At 40.5% G+C, this 22,532-nt stretch overlaps 5 protein-coding genes across 5 annotated transcripts; 3 read left to right on the top strand and 2 right to left on the bottom strand.

Annotated features, from left to right (window-relative positions):
- Positions 1 to 9,787: 9,787 nt before the first annotated feature.
- Positions 9,788 to 10,198, top strand: LOC308382670 (histone H3.2; the record flags this gene model as incomplete). Its single annotated transcript, XM_080861058.1, has 1 exon — positions 9,788 to 10,198. The coding sequence occupies one exon, from the start codon at positions 9,788 to 9,790 to the stop codon at positions 10,196 to 10,198; it is 411 nt and encodes a 136-aa protein (XP_080717184.1).
- Positions 10,199 to 11,208: 1,010 nt separating this feature from the next.
- On the bottom strand, positions 11,209 to 11,583 carry LOC308382672 (histone H2B 1/2-like; the record flags this gene model as incomplete). Its single annotated transcript, XM_080861060.1, has 1 exon — positions 11,209 to 11,583. One exon carries the CDS (start codon positions 11,581 to 11,583, stop codon positions 11,209 to 11,211), a length of 375 nt encoding a protein of 124 aa, XP_080717186.1.
- A 1,070-nt stretch (positions 11,584 to 12,653) lies between these two features.
- On the bottom strand, positions 12,654 to 13,031 carry LOC308382676 (histone H4; the record flags this gene model as incomplete). Its single annotated transcript, XM_080861064.1, has 1 exon — positions 12,654 to 13,031. The coding sequence occupies one exon, from the start codon at positions 13,029 to 13,031 to the stop codon at positions 12,720 to 12,722; it is 312 nt and encodes a 103-aa protein (XP_080717190.1). The 3' UTR covers positions 12,654 to 12,719.
- A 1,212-nt stretch (positions 13,032 to 14,243) lies between these two features.
- Positions 14,244 to 14,808, top strand: LOC308382662 (histone H2A-like; the record flags this gene model as incomplete). Its single annotated transcript, XM_080861051.1, has 1 exon — positions 14,244 to 14,808. One exon carries the CDS (start codon positions 14,244 to 14,246, stop codon positions 14,619 to 14,621), a length of 378 nt encoding a protein of 125 aa, XP_080717177.1. The 3' UTR covers positions 14,622 to 14,808.
- Positions 14,809 to 17,943: 3,135 nt separating this feature from the next.
- On the top strand, positions 17,944 to 18,546 carry LOC308382666 (histone H1-like; the record flags this gene model as incomplete). Its single annotated transcript, XM_080861055.1, has 1 exon — positions 17,944 to 18,546. The coding sequence occupies one exon, from the start codon at positions 17,944 to 17,946 to the stop codon at positions 18,544 to 18,546; it is 603 nt and encodes a 200-aa protein (XP_080717181.1).
- Between the last annotated feature and the right edge of the window lie 3,986 nt (positions 18,547 to 22,532).

Below are 22,532 nucleotides of genomic sequence, written 5' to 3'. Positions count from 1 at the left end.
ATTGTAACCAATTTCAGTACAATGATTACGTAACAGTGGGTGTTATCCATTGTTTTACCAAACACGTCACACAAATATCCAGTTGACTCCTCAACCAGCTCAATTTGACTCATTATTCGCAGATAAGAGTCGTTGACAAAATAGAGTGATTTATTAAGGCCATTGAAATTCAAGATTTTCGAGAAGAAGCGGGAAAGGGAAGGATAGAAAGCGGCCGACACCAAACTAAGCTTGACCTGATGTCACATGGTAAGCTATAAATTGATTGGCTCTCAGTACGGTGGTTTCAGCCAGTGAAGGAGGGAGACAAAGCATATACACAGAATACTGGCTCACCGTGTACCTTCACATTTGTGCTTAGAAATATTGATGGGAAGTTGGGATCATTTTACTGACTCGGTTCCTTGAATGTCGTTTACTCAACATTTTATAGCCAGTTCCATGGCCTTAATATGTCCACTGCAAACACGTATCATATTCTCATGAAGTTAAGTGTCATGAGAATCTCTTCTGAATGTCCGGAGAATGGATGCAACTGAGAAGCGGCTTATGTTTGGTTGAACCCTCTGGCCAGCCTCATGTATGGTCAAACCCATGTTGACCTCATGGTTGAACACATTGGCCTGAATCTCTAAAGAGATACAGTAATGGCTCTCTTTCTTGCTCTTCCTCTTCATCCTTTTACTCATTCTCCTTCTCCTCCTCTTACTCTCACTCCTCTGCCTCTCTGGTCACCTCTCACTGCAATGTTGCCATAAATTGTTCTCCAAACCAGGAGCTTATGTTTTGATTTAAAATTGCACAACAGCTTTGGAAATGGAAGTTTTGCTATTTGAATAGCAGTGGGTTCTGTCTGAAAACAAGGAGGTTTTCGCATTGATGAAGTGTGCAAAGTAGAGAGGATGGTGTTTAGTGTTTTGAAGAAAGTGTGGTTAACAATTGAAATCTGTGTCTAAAGCAGAGAATTTTGTGTTGTGTTTTGAAGAGTTCATATCAACAAAGAACAAGTGCGTTGTGAGTAGTGAGATGCAGGGTACAGTACTATAGGGGTACAAGGAGGAGAAAGAACCAACAAAAATTAGAGCAAAGCAGAATAGTAATTTCTGATACAATTTTAGCTACTATGAGAGAACATGTTTTTGTTCATCAAAAGATGACGGATAAATATGAAATTTGTTTTGAGATTAAACATGTACTTTTCCTTGAGAACTATATGTTTTGAACAATGTGTTTTCTATTTTCTGGTGTATTGTTTACTCACTGCTTGAAAGTGTATATCATTTCGATCACTTTGATTATGATTTGAGAGCAGTGGTTGATTTTGAGGCGAAAGTTTCATTTTGCAAGGGGATTCAGAGGATTTGTAAATAGTGCTTGAAGATGAGGTTTTGAGTTTACAATTTTGAGAAAATGGGTGACTGTTTCAAGAAATGTGTTTTAGCAATCATAAAAAAAACCTGTAACTCATCTGCTGCATTTCTATAGTGTTTGGAGTTTTTTACGATCGGATACACACAATTTTGACTGCTTGGTTTTGTTTTTTAATCTCCTCACACAATAAGCACAACCACACACCCAATGAGCAAAACACCTCAGATCCATTGCAAAATGAAACACTCTTGTAAAATCTATACACTCATTTACAGTTTTTTACGATCGGATACACACAATTTTGACTGCTTGGTTTTGTTTTTCAATCTTCTCACACAATAAGCACAACCACACACCCGATGAGCAAAAACATCAGATCCATTGCAAATTGAAACACTCTTGTAAAATGTATACACTCATTTAACAAAACTATAATGTCACCATATGAAACACACACATTGCATATACTGAATTCTGTTTGTACCACTTACACACTTCTGTTATAAACCTTAAACACTTTTAGCAATTCTACTTCTCAGTGATTAGAGTAGTGTAAGTGAAGTACACAGAGAAAGTGAAAATACACAATACAGTAAAAACACTACCCAAGACTGATGAAAATATGATTTACGTAATTCTCTTCATATACCCAAATCAGTCAACATGTCAACACGGAGAATCACAACAAAACATGTCCCAGTGTTCATGCTACTTCAATAGTGTGCATAGCACTGTAAGCTCAGCAAATATCAGACAAAGGTGAAAAGATGTTTCCAATAAAGTTGCATTTTACCCTGATGCCTTTTTAGGATTTGTCAGTGTCGCCAGTGTTGACTGAGAGACCTGATGGACATTACTGTATTGAAAATGGCATGGTCACCGATAATGTTCGCTTGAATTTATCTGAGCCTGATAGCATTACGTATTTGCCAAAAGCATGTTTATGATCTCTCTATCTTGTTCTTGCGTGAATATGGGCCTGTCCTCCTTTCAAGTTTATTTGATACATTTGGTCTTCTTCTTCTTTGAGCACATTTTCCTCCTGCTTCAGGTCTTCCTCTTCCTCTACTTCCACCTTGACCTCGGCCTCATGGCATGGCCTCGGCCTCTTCCTCTTCCTCCTCCTCTGTGGATTCCCCCTCTCACCCTCACTCTTCTTCTTCTTCTGATTCCTTCCATTTTGGTTGAAGACAGATTACAGTTACTCATCTGCTGCATTTCTATAGTGCTTAAACCTGTTTGTTGTGTCTACAATTGCAGTTTTTTTGCACAATCGGATACACACTAAAATCAAAAGTGTAACACAATTATCAAAACCTTCACTCAAGGAGCAAAACAACGGCTCAGATCTGCACAACTATAAGAACATTTCAACATCACACTTTTTGCGAAACCATACACACAAGTGATTTGCAAAGCACTAAACACACTTTTATGCTTTAGGCACAGACGTGTATCAAGAGGTCACTTCCTTACAATTCCAAAACGCTCTGTCAAGTTACCACACGTATGAGCCGGTCAAATAAACACAGCCTTCAATGCCCAAACACAACAAACAGGTTTAAGCACTATAAAAATGCAGCAGATGAGTAACTGTAATCTGTCTTCAACCAAAATGGAAGGAGTCAGAAGAAGTGGTGAGGGTGAGAGGGGGAATCCACAGAGGAGGAGAAGGAGGAAGAGGCCGAGGCCATGCCATGAGGCTGAGGTCAAGGTGGAAGTAGAGGAAGAGGAAGACCTGAAGCAGGAGGAAAATGTGCTCAAAATGTATCAAATACTGTAAACTTGAAAGGAGGACAGGCCCATATTCACGCAAGAACAAGATAGAGAGATCATACTGTAAACATGATTTTGGCAAATACGTAATGCTATCAGGCTCAGAGAAATTCAAGCGAACATTATCGGTGACCATGCCCTTTTCAATACAGCAATGTCCATCAGGTTTTTCAGTCAACACTGGCAACCTGAAGTCCTAAAAAGACATCAGGGTAAAATGCAACTTTATTTGTACTGTATTTTTTCTGATTTATTTTTTTTTGACTGTAAATGGAATTGTAACCTGTACTGGAAACATCTTTTCACGTTTGTCTGATATTTGCTGAGCTTACAGTGTTATGCACACTGCTGAAGTAGCATGAAAACTGGGACATGTTTTGTTGCGATTCTCCATGTTGACTGATTTGGGTATATCTATCTATAAATCCAGGAATCTGTGTGTGTGTGGGTTTGTGGAGTGTCAGTCTGTCTAGGGCGTATCTCCCTGACGGTAGATACGTTAGTTATGAGATTTCTCATGTAGCTTACGCATGTCATGAACCTGTGCATCCTTGATTTTGAAGATTTTTGAATTTATAGTTTTCGAGATATTTGTATTTTACCGTTTCCCGTAGGAAACAATGGGTTATCTTTTCCCGTAGCAAGTCCCACTGTGCACCGAAATTACGTCACAATCAAACAAGCTATGTCACGCTCAGAACCTATAAAACCGGATGGTCAAACTCGATTGTCAGTTTTTGCAACAAGACAATTAGCTAAGTGGCTTATTATTTACACATACTGGAACAAGAAAACACAGACTACATACGGCAGTGAAACAAGGTGAGTTTCCTATAGAAATACTCTGATCTGAATAAGTGCAGTCTGAATGGAAACCATATGGGACCATCATACCTTTCAGAGTAGTCTGTCTAGGGCATATCTCCCTGACGGTAGATACGTTAGTTATGATATTTCGCATGTAGCTTACGCATGTCATGAACCTGTGCATCCTTGATTTTGAAGATTTTTGAATTTATAGTTTTTGAGATATTTGTATTTTACCGTTTGTCGTGCATTGGGTTTAGCGACGCTAAACCCAATGCATTTCAATGCACGGCAAACGGTAAAATACAAATATTTCGCGAACTATACATTCAAAAATCTTAATCTTATTGGTTACCAATGGTCTTACATTAAAGTGTTCTCAGAGATTCTAGCCCCGGATCTCAAAATAATGATATGTAAAAAGTGCCCCGTATTACTTCAGTCTAACCTGTACCTATGTGGAGTGCAAACATGTCTTGCTATTACACTACCCAACAGCTACACCTACGTCTGTTAACACTACATAATTCCTACGGGCACTGCACTAGTAGAGAGAATTACGTAAATAATATTTTCAGCATTGGTCTTGTGTAGTGTTTTTACTGTATTGTGTATTTTCACTTTCTCTGTGTACTTCACTTACACTACTCTCATCACTGAGAAGTAGTATTGCTAAAAGTGTTTTAGGTTTATAACAGAAGTGTGTAAGTGGTACAAACAGAATTCAGTATATGCAATGTGTGTGTTTCATATGGTAACAAAATATGGTTTTGGTTAAATGAGTGTATAGATTTTACAAGAGTGTTTCATTTTGCAATGGATCTGATGTTTTGCTCATTGGGTGTGGTTGTGCTTATTGTGTGAGGAGATTGAAAAACAAAACCGAGCAGTCAAAATTGTGTGTATCCGATCGTACAAAACTGTAAGCAATCATGTGTTTGGGCACTTGATGGCTGTTTTAATTCGACCGGCTCATAAACTTGACAGAGTGTTTTGGAATTGCAAGGAAGTGACCTCTTGATGTACGTCTGTGTCTAAAGCATAAAACTGTGTTTAGTGCTTTGCAAATCACTTGTGTGTATGGTTTCGCAAAAAAGTGTGATGTTTAAATGTGCTTATAGTTGTGCAGATCTGAGCCGTTGTTTTGCTCCTTGAGTGAAGGTTTTGATAATTGTGTAATACTTTTGATTTTAGTGTGTATCCGATCGTAAAAAAATGTAAACCTGTTTGGTGTGTCTACAATTAAGCTGTCATGTGTTTGCGCACATACAGTTTTTTACAATTGCTAAAACACTAAAACCCACTGGCTGAACAAAGTTCTCAGTTACCTGAACTCATGAAGCTAATTGGGCAGTCTTGTCAATACCTTACAGTATTTTTTCCATCGCTAACGAGCGCTTACCTATACTTAAAATACTTTTTCTAAACTCTTAACACAGACTTACACCTACAAAACACAATTGGCCAAATAGATCATTTTCTTCTCAAAAGCACATTTTGTTAACTATATACTCTTCATTTCAAAATAGAAGACATCTTTCTCTGCACACACTAACTTTACCAAAACACTGGACATCTGACTCAAAATGAAATTATTCTTTCAAAGAATAACTCTTGTTTTCACTTCACAAGGAACATGCAGCCAATCAAAGTACACCAGGTTTCAAAATACTGGCTATTGTCGACATTACAAAAACTGCATAAACTTTTATGTTTCAGTTTTACAGGTATTTGCATGCAAAACATGCAATCCACTGTTTTTTTGCGCCAAATGTTTTGGTTGGGAACTGTATATCCACATGTAATGTTCACATTCAAAAGCATTCCAGTAAAAAGCGAATCAGTTTTTTTTTTTCTTCACTGTTTACTCTAGGAGGTATAGTAGAAATACTGTTTAGTATGATACAACAGAAAACGTTTTACAGTATTGTTTAAAGTTAACAAAATATCCATGAACAAAAAAGCAACAGCAAAAAGCCCAGTAAAAAGGGAGTACTAAAAAAAACCACAACATTCCTTTATCTAATCCCTGCGATCTTCAGGGTTAGGCCACAAGTTTTCATCCACATCGCATCTGATGTTATCCAAGGCGATACACCTTGACTCGCTCACTGTTCCTCTCAAAGGGAGCAGTGTAGAGCTGTTTCATCCGCACTCTGTGTTTGGACAATGTCCGCGTAATGGTTGCGAGGCTGATGCTATTGATATTGTGAAATATCTCTTGCTCCTCCAAAATTCTGCTTTGAATCTCATGCAGTTTAATTGCATTATTTGCAACAACCATATCTACTATGGCAAGCTCTTGTTGATGATTGAGGAGCTTTCCTCTTCCCCCAGAGGGAGGAAGACGTTGCATTCTTTTGAGGGACAAAAAACATCAACATATGCATTACTGTATGGCCTCATTGACATGTCAAGTGAGAATAGAAACAATCCATGTAAAATGCAAACTTACCTGTTGGTTTGTTGAAAGATGCGTATAATTGACGCAACCGTTGACCGCCTCAAATTGGGCTGTACTCTTTCACCAGCCTCTCTTAGTGAAAGACCGTGGTTTATCACATGGCACGAATTCCATCACTCACTACTGCCCTTGTAGCCCTTAGAATGCCACCACCACGCATTCTTATACCTCTACCTTGCCCTCTCCTTAGGCCTGCTCTTCTCCCTGGACCTGCTCCTCTCACAACTCCTGCTCCTCTCACTACTCCTGCTCCTCTCACTACTCCTGCTCCTCTCACTTCTCCTGCACCTCTCACTACTCCTGCTCCTCTCACTTCTCCTGCTCCTCTCACTACTCCTGCTCCTCTCACTACTACACCTCTCACTGCTCCTCTCACTGGGCCTGCTCTTCTCCCTGGGCCCCTTGCTCTAACTCTTCCTCGTCCAGACATCTTTTTCGGTTTCTGTTTCCAAAAACATCATTCCTCAAAGTCCTCCTTTTACTGTATACCTAAGTAATGCCATTGATTCTAAGCCAGACTGGAATCAGCTGTGGTTGACACAATATACCCAACATACATCAGCTGTGTGTCAATTACAGTTTTTTACAATTGCTAAAACACTAAAACCCACTGGCTGAACAAAGTTCTCAGTTGCCTGAACTCATGAAGCTAATTGTGCAGTCTGTTGTCAATACCTTAAACTATTTCTCATGGCAAAACACAATTTGCAGGTCTCACTTAGACTTTTCAGCAAAACTCTAAACACATTCTCAGTCTTAAAACACATTCTGCACTCTAATTCACATGTCATCCATACTGGTAAACACAAGTGGCAACAATCAAATACAAATAGAGAACAAATGTCATTGATTGAACACAACCACTCAAAATGTATTTAACTTGTATCAAATGATGTGACACAACCAATATGAGCCAGTTTAGGGAGCAAACAGGTTGTTGAAGGTGGGAAGGAGAAAGTCTGAGAATGAATAGAAGAAACAATGTGAGGGGAGGAGGACAAGTAAACACCAGGTTGACTCCTTTGATTTGTGTCCCTTTTACTGTGGTAGTGTATATTGTAGTAGGCCTACAGTGCATTGTAGGCTGTATAAGGACAAAACGAAAACAAGTTGTATGGCCCTGAACATTGTGCTTTCTATTTGGTACAGTAACAGTACTGATTGCTCAATAGACTTTGACTGGTTGTAGGTTCATATCAACGAAGAACAAGAGTGGGCTGTGAGCTGTGAGATGCAGGGTACAGTACTATAGGGGTACAAGAAGGAGAAAGAACCAACACAAATAGGAGCAAAGCAAAGTAGTTATTTTTGATACATTTGTATAGCTACTATGAGAGAGAACATGTTTTCATTCATCAAAAGTCAATGATAGATAAATATGAAATGTACTTCTCCCTGAGAACTATACTATACCTGTACTTCTCCCTGAGAACTATATGTTTTGAACAGTGTGTTTTCTATTTTGTGGTGTATTGTTTACTGACTGATTGAAAGTGTATATCATTTTGAACACTTTGTTTATGATTTGACAGCAGTGTTTGATTTTGAGCACAGGTAAAACTGTTTTGAGGCAAAAGTTTCATTTTGCAAGAGGATTCAGAGGTTTTGTAAATAGTGCTTGAAGATGAGGTTTTGTGTTTAGAGTTTAGAGAACATGAGTGACTGTTTCAAGAATGTGTTTTAGCAATTGTAAAAAACTGTAATGGCTCTGTTTATTTGACAGGCTCATAGGTGTGGTCATTTGACAGTCAATGTTTTGGAATTGCAAGGAAGTGACCTCTTGATATACTTCTGTGTCTAAAGCATTCAAGTGTGTTCAGTGTTTTGCAAATCACTTGTGTGTATTGTTTCGCAAAAAGTGAGATGTTGACATGTGCTTATAGTGGTGCAATTCTGAGACGTTGATTTGCTCCTTGAGTTAAGGTGTTGATAATTGTGTAATACGTTTGATTTTAGCGTTTATCCAATCTTAAAAAACGGTAAACAATCGAGAAAAACTGTAAGCAATTGCATTACTCATAGGGGTGGTTATTTGTCAGTCACTGCTTTGGAATTGCAAGGAAGTGACATCTTGATATATATCTGTGTGCAATAATATAAATGTGTTTGGTGTTTTGCAAATCACTGTGTGTAATGGTTGGCAAACAGTGTGAGGCTGACATTTAGCTTATAGTGGTGCAAATCTGGGCCAGGTTTTGCTCCTTGAGTATACAGTTTGGATAATTGTGTAATGCTTTTGAATTTAGTGTTTATTCAATCATAAAGAAATGTTAGCACTAATGTGTTTTTTCGCACTTGATGGCTGTGTTTTAGCAATTGGCTCATAGGTGTGGTAATTTGACAGTCGGTGCTTTGGAATTGGAAGGAAGTGTCATCTTGATATTCTTCTGTGTCGTAATGAATGCAAGTGTGTTTAGTGTTTTGTAAATCACTGTGTTGTTTCTCAAAAAGTGTGCACTGACGTTGTGCTTATAGTGGTGCATCTCTGGGCCGGGTTTTGCTCCTTGCAAACGACTTGGATAATTGTGTTATACTTTTGATTTGAGTGTTTATTCAATGGTAAAAACTTTAAGAGCCACCCACATCTATTTGAGAATGGGCATTCCCAGGCTCTATTCGGCATGATGCACAAATGTAATGGGTGAAAGTTGGACTTGATGTTTGCAGATAAGATATAAGCATGGAAAATAGGAACTGCCTATGGCTTTCTAAAGGAATATGAAGTTAATGTGAAAGGAGCATTTCAAGTTTCTGTACTGTAACATACAAACTCACATCTATTTAGTGAAAGAGATTCACACATATGTGCGGTAAAGGTGTCCAAGTACATGGATTGGTAACTAGACCATGCATTTGGGACACTCCTGAGGTCGCTGGTTCTAGGTTTTGAATCTGATTCCAGTCTCAAATGCCTGTGTGTGCCCAACACACAGTACTCTGAAAACCACAGTTGCTAACTATGACCCCCTTTTCCCACAATGAAAATGTATAATACATTTGATAATACCAAGTTAACTTAAAGTTTAGTATCATAAGGCATTGACTGCCAGTGAATATAAAGATATTGGCAAATATGTACATTAAAAATGCAAGCAAACACTTCTTGCGTTGTTGTTGGATAAGATTATACATTTTGTACGTCAAGCGTCTATATACTGAACGAATTTCTGAATTAAGGCAAAAACGCTCGTAGAGTAGGAGAAGGGCTTTGTACTTTGAATTTTAGGCGCCACCGGAATCAGGGCGTTGAATACCAATCAGCGGTAGCCAGCAAGTAAACGTCATCAGGGGGCTGGTCGAGGTTGTAACCTATAAATACCCTGCTTGCTTGCGTACTGGCATACTCCTAGCATTGAAGCAGACTTTGCAATGGCAAGAACGAAGCAAACCGCCCGTAAGTCCACCGGAGGAAAGGCTCCGCGAAAGCAGCTCGCCACCAAGGCTGCTCGTAAGAGCGCACCAGCCACCGGCGGAGTGAAGAAGCCCCATCGTTACAGGCCCGGCACAGTGGCTCTGAGAGAGATCCGTCGTTACCAGAAGTCCACTGAGCTGCTGATCCGCAAGCTGCCTTTCCAGCGTCTGGTCAGGGAAATTGCCCAGGACTTCAAAACCGATCTGCGCTTCCAGAGCTCTGCTGTCATGGCTCTTCAGGAGGCCAGCGAGGCTTACCTGGTTGGTCTGTTTGAGGACACCAACCTGTGCGCCATCCACGCCAAGAGGGTGACCATCATGCCCAAAGACATCCAGCTGGCCCGTCGCATCCGCGGGGAGCGTGCTTAAGTTGATCCCGACAACGTCAAGAAAAACAAACGGCTCTTTTAAGAGCCACCTAAATAACTCATGAAAGCTCATTTTCCATCCAGTGTTGGTACACACGCTATTTAATAGCCCACGCACATACTATACTCTAGCTACTACCATACAGTATGTTTAGCCCCCCAGTAGAAGTCACGGTTGAAAGCCGACGCTAGAATGACCGAAAATTCTTTTTACCATATACACTATGTGTAGGGCATATAGTAGTAGTATTACTAATAACCTTTATATTTGTATAGCACCTTTCATACAGAACAATGCAGCTCAACGTGCTGAACAGCAACGGATGTACGTGCACAGTGATGCCAAACAATTTAAATCAAATAAATATAAAATAAAAATAGTGAGTGCATACAAATTTAAGCTATAACATGATAACTGCAGTTGTATTTGTTTCAAGATCAGTCAGAACCGAAGTTAAAGACTAAGGTGAAGCGATACCAAGAACTACATCTGATGGAAGACAGCACCATATGCAAAACAATGTTCCTAAACATTTGCGACGTACTCTGCAACTCCCTGTCACACGCCTGTTGTTGACAAAAAAAGACGAGTGCAACATCTGGAACCGTTGGGTTTTTTTTTTTTGTGTTACGTTGTTGCGGCCAGTGTATCGAGTCATCTACACGCAAACTTATTGTATAGTGCAGTGTGTTGCAGTTTGTGTTCTCTGCATTGCAAAACTGCTCCACATATGTCGTTTCGGTTTTAGAATTAGGCTGCAGTTGACGTACAACATTAAAAATGCGCACAAGGTGCGTATTTCGAGCTCAGAATTCGGTTTGATCATCGTTCATATTACAAAAATGTGTGATAGTGGAGTCTTATGTGATTTTCCGAAACAAGGTAGGCGCAACCCTCTCTAGAGGAACATCCTGAAAACATAAGGAGATTTTGATTATGTTGGAACTGCTTTTCAAAGACAATGTGGGTGGCTCTTAAAAGAGCCTTTGGGTTGAAAAGCGTAAAACGCTTTACTTGGAGCTGGTGTACTTGGTGACGGCCTTGGTTCCCTCAGACACGGCGTGCTTAGCAAGCTCGCCGGGCAGAAGCAGACGCACTGCAGTCTGGATCTCCCTGGAGGTGATGGTGGAACGCTTGTTGTAGTGAGCCAAACGGGAAGACTCTCCAGCGATACGCTCGAAGATGTCGTTCACGAAAGAGTTCATGATGCCCATGGCCTTGGAGGAGATGCCAGTGTCGGGATGGACCTGCTTCAGGACCTTGTACACGTAGATGGCATAGCTTTCCTTCCTGGTCTTTCGGCGCTTCTTGCCGCCTTTGGCTGTGGTCTTGGTCACGGCTTTCTTGGAGCCCTTCTTCGGGGCGGGCTTTGCTGGCTCAGGCATGATGCTTTCTGTATGAGGATTCAGACAGAACTGCGGTACTGCATGCAGTCGTGCCACCTCTATATATACAGCACTCTATGCTAATATTTCACCTAGGCCAGCCATGACCAGAATCCCAGACGATGGTTGGTTACTTTGAAGCGCAGGGGCGGGTCCGTCTACTAAGCCCGCTCTGACCACAGAAAGATAGTTTAGTCCGCACTTCCCCTTCTTTTGTCATCTTCCCGCACTTTCTGAGCTACCTTGGCATGACCAAAATGAAGTCAATATACGAGACCTGCGGCATTAATTAAGCCTCATTGTTAGTGATACATATTTTCAATAAATCTGCATCGTTAACACTGACAAAGTCTTTATAGGAGAGATTCAAGTAGCCTATACGTGCATCCATGAAAGTGAGTTGCAGCATATGACTCAATAACTGAATCGTTTTTTTTCTTCAGTTAGAATATCTACATGTCAAAAAGACTAAGATGTGAATTTGATTATTGGTTTGATTATTGGTTCAAATTTGGTTTCCATAGGAGTGCTCCCTGTTATGGGAGTTACAGTTTTTTTTTCAGTTGTCCTGTATGTCCTATGTTATCCCAAACAGATTAGGAAAAACTCAAAAAAGGTTTGCCGTGTATGACTTTGTAGGGGGCCCCAGAGTATCTTCGTGGGATTTTGTTGGTGAGATTGTTTTTTTCATTGACTTTTGAGTTCCCTGGCAATGGCCTGCATTTTACATTGCCTCACAATACTTTTGCAAACACACTACTCTTGGTATATTCGCCACTTCCATATAACGTGGATCAGCTCATACAATTGTACTTTTGAACTTGGTATTGCATGTGGGGATATAGCCATGCTTATCATTAAGCAGTAAAGCTATGAAATCAGTGGGAATACATTTACAATGAACCTAACAGGAGAAGGCTCACTAAAATAAATAATTATGCATTTACAGTGGCTGTTGGCCGTGTTGTGCATTGTAGGTTATATTCAGTATTAGTGCGCCATAGTTGACATCTTACACCACACATTGGTATTGAACATTCCCATTTTTCAATATAAACGCAATTGGAATCATGTTTTACGTAAGTATTTGGGTGGCTCTTAAAAGAGCCTTTGTCTCAGAATGAGGTGAAAGATTATTAACCTCCAAAACCGTACAGAGTACGACCCTGGCGTTTCAGAGCATAGACGACATCCATTGCGGTCACGGTCTTTCTCTTGGCATGCTCGGTGTAGGTGACGGCATCACGGATGACGTTCTCCAGGAACACCTTCAGCACACCACGGGTCTCCTCGTAGATGAGGCCAGAGATACGCTTCACACCGCCACGACGAGCAAGACGCCTGATTGCGGGCTTAGTGATGCCCTGGATGTTATCACGAAGAACCTTACGATGACGCTTGGCGCCCCCTTTACCGAGTCCTTTTCCTCCTTTGCCTCTTCCACTCATTGTCACTGTTTTAGTTTTACAGCAATGTGTGCACCTCAGCGTGTTGTACGAGGTCTTATATCCATCTGGAGGACCTGTTTGAAGACTATAAACACTCCTCCTCGTCCGTCCCTCCTACTTTTCTCTACTGGTGTTGGCGCGTACATGCAGCAAATTGTACGTCACCTTGACACGTCATTCAGTATTCAAAGTACATAGAATTTAAGTGGACGGTTATATCCAATCCTCTTTGTCTAAAATGTAACTATTATGACCGACCGAACCACTAAAAGGATCCATGGCCTTTGGGAGCTCGACTCTTTGTAACCCATACAGTCCATTTTATAATAGTTGTTTTCATAGTAAGGCTACGGGATCTGTCTTTAAAGTGGTGTATGTAACCCTCTTTCTCGCTAGCCAACTACCCATGATGGTGTGCGGTCTTTCAAATGCATTGTTCCTATAAAAACAATTGGTCGTAATGAGTAATGTATGCTTCAAGCTCAAGCTACGTTTGCAATATTTTCAGCTGAAGATGTAAAGTCTATCAAGGTTTTAAATCCCCACCAACCAATTAAGCAATGAACACACATGGTATGGCAGTATGTATTCACCTGCTTTAGAGCCAGAAAGAAAAGTTAATCTTTAAGTGAAGTTTAGCCAGAGTGGCTGATAATAAATAAACAGTGTGTTGTTAATACATCTTTAATAAGCTATTAAATTCTATTTAAATTAAATACAGCTGACGGATCCCCAAAAAATTGAAATATGCTTGCAGAATTCTGCTCATCGTTGTTATTTTTGTATCATTCAAACATGATTACAAGCCGGTCCATTAGATACTTTGTATCACCTAACCACTTCAGTTTGTTCCATTTTAAAGGTGTTCGCAATACATGGAGATTCTGGGACTTTGTGATTATTGTGACCATTGAACTGACATATCTGGAAACCAAGCTGCAACCTAAACTGGAAGGTGTCGTTTTAACTATTGCATGCGTTAAAATATTCAGTGATTTTGGAGATCACGCACAAAAGGAAAGGAGGATATCCAGCAGGCGCCAAAATGAAGCAACGTTTGTCTTCCCGCAGGACCTACACGTTGATTGGCTCTCAGTATTCTCGCCTCAACCACTGAGGCAATGAGCAACGCTGAGCTTGAGGAGAATAAATACACTCCCCTCCCCGTTTTGCTACACTTCAGTATTCGGAAGAACCCATACAACTCCTAAAATGAGCGGCAGAGGCAAAACCGGTGGAAAGGCTAGAGCAAAGGCCAAGACTCGCTCCTCCAGGGCTGGACTCCAGTTCCCCGTGGGCCGTGTTCACAGGCTGCTCCGCAAGGGCAACTATGCTCATCGTGTTGGTGCTGGTGCTCCGGTCTACATGGCTGCAGTGCTCGAGTATCTGACTGCTGAGATTCTCGAGTTGGCCGGCAACGCTGCCCGTGACAACAAGAAGAGTCGTATCATTCCCCGCCATCTGCAGCTGGCTGTGCGCAACGACGAGGAGTTGAACAAGCTGCTCGGCGGAGTGACCATCGCTCAGGGTGGTGTACTGCCCAATATCCAGGCTGTGCTCCTGCCCAAGAAGACCGAGAAGTCCAAGTAAATCTGACCTCTAAACTATCAAACAAAGGCTCTTTTAAGAGCCACCCAATTACTTTTTAAAAGTTCATTCCAAGTTGCTTAAAGTGCCACTCTGCCCCCCCACCAATTGGCACATACACCTATCAGAAAAGGACTTTATGTTGTTTTCTTTAATAACTGGTGTAGCAGGCACTGGTCAATGCCATTCATGTTACTTGCATTTATGTAAACACTAGCAGCCTAGCTTGATTTTGATACATACTTGAACATAAACACACTATATTTAGACACTCAATGTACTACCATTGGGTTGTCTGGACACAGCCAGAAAGACCAAACTACCTCAGCCAATGTATAAACAACATAATAATTGTCGAGGTGACATAAGGTTAACTATACATTCAGAAACGTCCTGTTGATGCCCATTGTTGAGATTTTTGTGAGCCTCTAGTTGTTCAGGGTCTATGGTGGCCCATATTAAAACAATGAGTCAAAGTCTCGTTTAACTTTTTGAAACGTTTGAAACTATTGCTACTCCACGTATGTATCGCCACAATCTGTTCTTTCACCTTTTAACTAGTCTTTCACTTTTGGTGAGATGTGAGATCATTGGAACGTTTATTGACTTAAGCAATGTGAGACATTTAGAGGGAAAATCACTATTTGGTGGAGCTGTTAACAATTCATGAACATTTGAAATCTGAGACTGCACCCTTCTATTTGTAAGACATGAGAAGCCTTCTTTAACAATTTGTTGGATTTTAAAAGCTTGTGTAAAATCGTAACTAGTAACTACTGCCATCAAATATAAGGGGAGTAGAAAGTGTAAGTTAACCCCAAGCTCTGAGCCTAACACACCACCTTGTGCGATGGTGACACCACAAAGTAATTTGTTCAACTCCTCGTCGTTACGCACAGCCAACTGCAGATGAAGGGGGGATATCCAGCCCCCTGCATTTTTCTGAAAAAATAATCATCAAAATCAGCATGGCAAGGCTCAGGGAGATTTTAAACATTAAATGGTGTTTTTCTCTGTGTCACAGTTAGAGAAACTTATTTTCTTTGTGAAACTGTCCTCCTCTTCTCCTATGTTGATGTCTGCTGCGATGGGGAATAGTGAAGTGCATGGCGTAGAAAAGAGTATGACCTGGACCAAGTGGGACTTATAGTTCAGTCTGTGTAAGTCTATTGTGCCTTGCTAGTGAGGCAGGGTTTAGTGTGTAGGCAATCCAACGGAAATACCTGATGATTCAAAGGCATGCAATCTTATAACATGTACACCTGCAAGTAATATCTCTTATCGTTAAACTTCCTCTCAGTCCTGTAACCCATCCACGCCTACACTATACCATGATGTATGGAACAATATCATTACAGTTTTTTCTTGATTGCAGAAGCACATTTTTGAAAACAGGGCCCTGTTTTTCAAAACACTACACACAATTAGCACCACCACACACCCAATTAGTAGAACAATTCACATCCTTTGCAAAATTAAACATGCATCTAAAAACAATACACTAATTTATCAAAACAAATTGCGTTACCACAAACACACTAAAACACACACACATACACACACACACTCAGACACACAAACACACTCACACACACACACACACACACACACACACACACACACACACACACACACACACACACACACACACACACACACACACACACACACACGCATGAAACATATAACTTATCGTTTTTTTCACAACATGCCTACGGTTCCTGTCGGGCAGGGGGGCATTATCCACATCACAGGCAACTGACCTGAATGTTTATATTTGTGTGTTGTTGTTGCTTTGAGATTTTACTTGAAAAGTGTCTGCAACAACTGAACATTGTGTGTAGTGATTTGACAAGGTGATGTGTAATTGACATTAGAGTGTAAAGCAGGAAAGTCAGAGTCTATACAGATAAGGGAGTGTGAAGAAATGCCAAATTGGGTCGACTGATTGGTACATGAAGTTTTTTGTGTGAAACACTGTAATTCTGTTTGTACCAGTAACACACTGCTGCTCCAAACCTAAAACACTTTTAGCAATTCTACACCTCAGTGATTAGAGTGTAAGTGAACGACACAGGAAAAGTGCAAATATACAATACATTCACCAAAGTTTTGTACGATTGCATAAACACTCAAATCAAAAGTATTACACAATGAACAAAACCTTACACTCAAGGAGCAAAACATATGCCCAGATTTGCACCACTATAAGCAGATGTCGCATTTCTACTTCTCAGTGATTAGGGTAGTGTAAGAGAAGTACACAGAGAAAGTGCAAATATACAATACATTCACCACAAGACCAATGCTGCGGAAAATATAATTAATTTCTCTCCATACACCCAAAACCAGTCAACATTGAGAATCACAACAACGAGTTTCCCAGTTGTCATGCTATTACAGTAGTGTGCATAACACTTTAAGCTCAACAAATATCAGACCAACATATTCTGTATCCAGGTTACAATTGCAGTAAAACTAAAATAAAAGATCTGAAAATACAGTACAAATACGTTTTTTTTTTCTTCTTTCCAGAATGAGTGCCAGTGTTGACTGAGAGACATGATGGACATTATTGAAAATGGTATGGTCACCGCTCATTTTTGGGTTCAGTATAGTACAAACCTGAAATCGTCCCAAAGGCACGAACTGTATTCGACCATATGGGCTACAACTTTGATTGTCTTTAAATGTATCTGTATTTACGAAAGTGTTCAAAGTGTTTGTTTCCAATAAATGTTCAAAATGTCTGCATTCCCATTAGGATGTGTGTCTGCTGTGATGTCGGATCGGCCGAATATGTCTGGCAGCCATGTGTTTCACTAAGTCCAAACAGATCCCATCTGAAAAGCACAGATTCGCACAGGGTACTTTATTACCGATTATACGGGTCATAGAGGTCCATGGTTTGTTCTATTGCTCACCGAGGTGCAAATGCCAAATGATTTTACAACTTTTTTAGAGGAGTTTTCCTCAGAAAAGAAATATGGGTTGCCACGACGCCCCTGTCACTTCTACGGTTCTCTGTTCGTTGAAACACGGAAAGGGTGAAAATGCGAGGTAATTTAAGTTTGCTTTAAAGTGCAAGGTGTGAACTTCACAACCGACATCTTCATATCCGCACATTTTGTTTCGTTAGACACATTTTGTTACAAAATGCGAGTGGAGAAAACACAAGCGAGTCCATCACGGAAGAGAGGAATGGAGAGCTCTTTCAGTTGAGTCTCAACGGTTCTCATGCCTATCTTAAATACAACCCGCTGGCGACTCGTGGTACTCGTTCACTCGATTCTCTCGTACTCTGATCGTTAGACACCACGAAACTATGGCTGAAGTTGCCCCAGCTGCCGCGCCTGCTAAGTCTCCCAAGAAGAAGGCACCAAGGCCCAAGAAAACCGGACCCAGTGTGGGCGAGCTTATCGTCAAATCCATCACTGCATCCAAAGAGAGGAAGGGAGTTTCTCTGGCTGCCCTGAAGAAGGCTTTAGCCGCTGGTGGATACGATGTGGAAAAGAACAACGCTCGTGTCAAGGTGGCCATCAAGAGTCTCGTCTCAAAGGGCACACTGGTTCAGACGAAAGGAACTGGCGCGTCCGGCTCCTTCAAGCTGAACAAACAGGCAGAGGTGAAGAAGCCTGCGAAGAAGGCTCCCGTCAAAGCCAAGAAGCCGGCAGCAAAGAAGCCCGCTGTAGCCAAGAAGCCCAAGAAGGCAGTGGCAAAGAAGCCCGCAGCTGCTGCAAAGAAGTCTCCGAAGAAAGCCAAGAAACCCGTTACGCCCAAGAAGGCAACGAAGAGCCCCAAGAAGGCCAAAAAGCCCGCCGCACCCAAGAAGGCAGCTAAGAGCCCCAAGAAAGCTAAGGCAGCGAAACCCAAGGTGGCCAAGCCTAAAGCCACCAAGGCGAAAAAGGCTGCCCCTAAAAAGAAGTAAATATTGCGCTTCGCGTGCTGCTCTTTGTAGTTAAACAAAGGCTCTTTTAAGAGCCACCCAACATTTCATTTGAATGCATCTCTTCCTACACTGGTGATGGTCAAATCTAAAAAAAAAAAAAAACATGATTTTGCACCTCATATTGTTAATTGCAGTCAAAAGAGAGAGAGAAAAAAACTGCTTCGTTTATATTTGCTTTGTTAATGTGGAACGCCTTGGGTCTCTCAAAAGCATTACACCTGCATTGTGACATGCACGTTGATAAGGTTACACAAAGATACATTGAATTCATGAACCATCTACATTCCATTTCAACTCACAAAATATCTCAAGACGAAAAACATAAAAAGCTTGTTACATTGTAACCAATTTCAGTACAATGATTACGTAACAGTGGGTGTTATCCATTGTTTTACCAAACACGTCACACAAATATCCAGTTGACTCCTCAACCAGCTCAATTTGACTCATTATTCGCAGATAAGAGTCGTTGACAAAATAGAGTGATTTATTAAGGCCATTGAAATTCAAGATTTTCGAGAAGAAGCGGGAAAGGGAAGGATAGAAAGCGGCCGACACCAAACTAAGCTTGACCTGATGTCACATGGTAAGCTATAAATTGATTGGCTCTCAGTACGGTGGTTTCAGCCAGTGAAGGAGGGAGACAAAGCATATACACAGAATACTGGCTCACCGTGTACCTTCACATTTGTGCTTAGAAATATTGATGGGAAGTTGGGATCATTTTACTGACTCGGTTCCTTGAATGTCGTTTACTCAACATTTTATAGCCAGTTCCATGGCCTTAATATGTCCACTGCAAACACGTATCATATTCTCATGAAGTTAAGTGTCATGAGAATCTCTTCTGAATGTCCGGAGAATGGATGCAACTGAGAAGCGGCTTATGTTTGGTTGAACCCTCTGGCCAGCCTCATGTATGGTCAAACCCATGTTGACCTCATGGTTGAACACATTGGCCTGAATCTCTAAAGAGATACAGTAATGGCTCTCTTTCTTGCTCTTCCTCTTCATCCTTTTACTCATTCTCCTTCTCCTCCTCTTACTCTCACTCCTCTGCCTCTCTGGTCACCTCTCACTGCAATGTTGCCATAAATTGTTCTCCAAACCAGGAGCTTATGTTTTGATTTAAAATTGCACAACAGCTTTGGAAATGGAAGTTTTGCTATTTGAATAGCAGTGGGTTCTGTCTGAAAACAAGGAGGTTTTCGCATTGATGAAGTGTGCAAAGTAGAGAGGATGGTGTTTAGTGTTTTGAAGAAAGTGTGGTTAACAATTGAAATCTGTGTCTAAAGCAGAGAATTTTGTGTTGTGTTTTGAAGAGTTCATATCAACAAAGAACAAGTGCGTTGTGAGTAGTGAGATGCAGGGTACAGTACTATAGGGGTACAAGGAGGAGAAAGAACCAACACAAATTAGAGCAAAGCAGAATAGTAATTTCTGATACAATTTTAGCTACTATGAGAGAACATGTTTTTGTTCATCAAAAGATGACGGATAAATATGAAATTTGTTTTGAGATTAAACATGTACTTTTCCTTGAGAACTATATGTTTTGAACAATGTGTTTTCTATTTTCTGGTGTATTGTTTACTCACTGCTTGAAAGTGTATATCATTTCGATCACTTTGATTATGATTTGAGAGCAGTGGTTGATTTTGAGGCGAAAGTTTCATTTTGCAAGGGGATTCAGAGGATTTGTAAATAGTGCTTGAAGATGAGGTTTTGAGTTTACAATTTTGAGAAAATGGGTGACTGTTTCAAGAAATGTGTTTTAGCAATCATAAAAAAAACCTGTAACTCATCTGCTGCATTTCTATAGTGTTTGGAGTTTTTTACGATCGGATACACACAATTTTGACTGCTTGGTTTTGTTTTTTAATCTCCTCACACAATAAGCACAACCACACACCCAATGAGCAAAACACCTCAGATCCATTGCAAAATGAAACACTCTTGTAAAATCTATACACTCATTTACAGTTTTTTACGATCGGATACACACAATTTTGACTGCTTGGTTTTGTTTTTCAATCTTCTCACACAATAAGCACAACCACACACCCGATGAGCAAAAACATCAGATCCATTGCAAATTGAAACACTCTTGTAAAATGTATACACTCATTTAACAAAACTATAATGTCACCATATGAAACACACACATTGCATATACTGAATTCTGTTTGTACCACTTACACACTTCTGTTATAAACCTTAAACACTTTTAGCAATTCTACTTCTCAGTGATTAGAGTAGTGTAAGTGAAGTACACAGAGAAAGTGAAAATACACAATACAGTAAAAACACTACCCAAGACTGATGAAAATATGATTTACGTAATTCTCTCCATATACCCAAATCAGTCAACATGTCAACACGGAGAATCACAACAAAACATGTCCCAGTGTTCATGCTACTTCAATAGTGTGCATAGCACTGTAAGCTCAGCAAATATCAGACAAAGGTGAAAAGATGTTTCCAATAAAGTTGCATTTTACCCTGATGCCTTTTTAGGATTTGTCAGTGTCGCCAGTGTTGACTGAGAGACCTGATGGACATTACTGTATTGAAAATGGCATGGTCACCGATAATGTTCGCTTGAATTTATCTGAGCCTGATAGCATTACGTATTTGCCAAAAGCATGTTTATGATCTCTCTATCTTGTTCTTGCGTGAATATGGGCCTGTCCTCCTTTCAAGTTTATTTGATACATTTGGTCTTCTTCTTCTTTGAGCACATTTTCCTCCTGCTTCAGGTCTTCCTCTTCCTCTACTTCCACCTTGACCTCGGCCTCATGGCATGGCCTCGGCCTCTTCCTCTTCCTCTTCCTCTTTCTCCTCCTCTGTGGATTCCCCCTCTCACCCTCACTCTTCTTCTTCTTCTGATTCCTTCTATTTTGGTTGAAGACAGATTACAGTTACTCATCTGCTGCATTTCTATAGTGCTTAAACCTGTTTGTTGTGTCTACAATTGCAGTTTTTTTGCACAATCGGATACACACTAAAATCAAAAGTGTAACACAATTATCAAAACCTTCACTCAAGGAGCAAAACAACGGCTCAGATCTGCACAACTATAAGAACATTTCAACATCACACTTTTTGCGAAACCATACACACAAGTGATTTGCAAAGCACTAAACACACTTTTATGCTTCAGGCACAGACGTGTATCAAGAGGTCACTTCCTTACAATTCCAAAACGCTCTGTCAAGTTACCACACGTATGAGCCGGTCAAATAAACACAGCCTTCAATGCCCAAACACAACAAACAGGTTTAAGCACTATAAAAATGCAGCAGATGAGTAACTGTAATCTGTCTTCAACCAAAATGGAAGGAGTCAGAAGAAGTGGTGAGGGTGAGAGGGGGAATCCACAGAGGAGGAGAAGGAGGAAGAGGCCGAGGCCATGCCATGAGGCTGAGGTCAAGGTGGAAGTAGAGGAAGAGGAAGACCTGAAGCAGGAGGAAAATGTGCTCAAAATGTATCAAATACTGTAAACTTGAAAGGAGGACAGGCCCATATTCACGCAAGAACAAGATAGAGAGATCATACTGTAAACATGATTTTGGCAAATACGTAATGCTATCAGGCTCAGAGAAATTCAAGCGAACATTATCGGTGACCATGCCCTTTTCAATACAGCAATGTCCATCAGGTTTTTCAGTCAACACTGGCAACCTGAAGTCCTAAAAAGACATCAGGGTAAAATGCAACTTTATTTGTACTGTATTTTTTCTGATTTATTTTTTTTTGACTGTAAATGGAATTGTAACCTGTACTGGAAACATCTTTTCACGTTTGTCTGATATTTGCTGAGCTTACAGTGTTATGCACACTGCTGAAGTAGCATGAAAACTGGGACATGTTTTGTTGCGATTCTCCATGTTGACTGATTTGGGTATATCTATCTATAAATCCAGGAATCTGTGTGTGTGTGGGTTTGTGGAGTGTCAGTCTGT

Source organism: Sprattus sprattus (assembly GCF_963457725.1).
Source record: "Sprattus sprattus genome assembly, contig: scaffold_103, whole genome shotgun sequence".
Taxonomy (NCBI): domain Eukaryota; kingdom Metazoa; phylum Chordata; class Actinopteri; order Clupeiformes; family Clupeidae; genus Sprattus; species Sprattus sprattus.
This window is presented reverse-complemented; position numbering and strand designations above follow the sequence as displayed.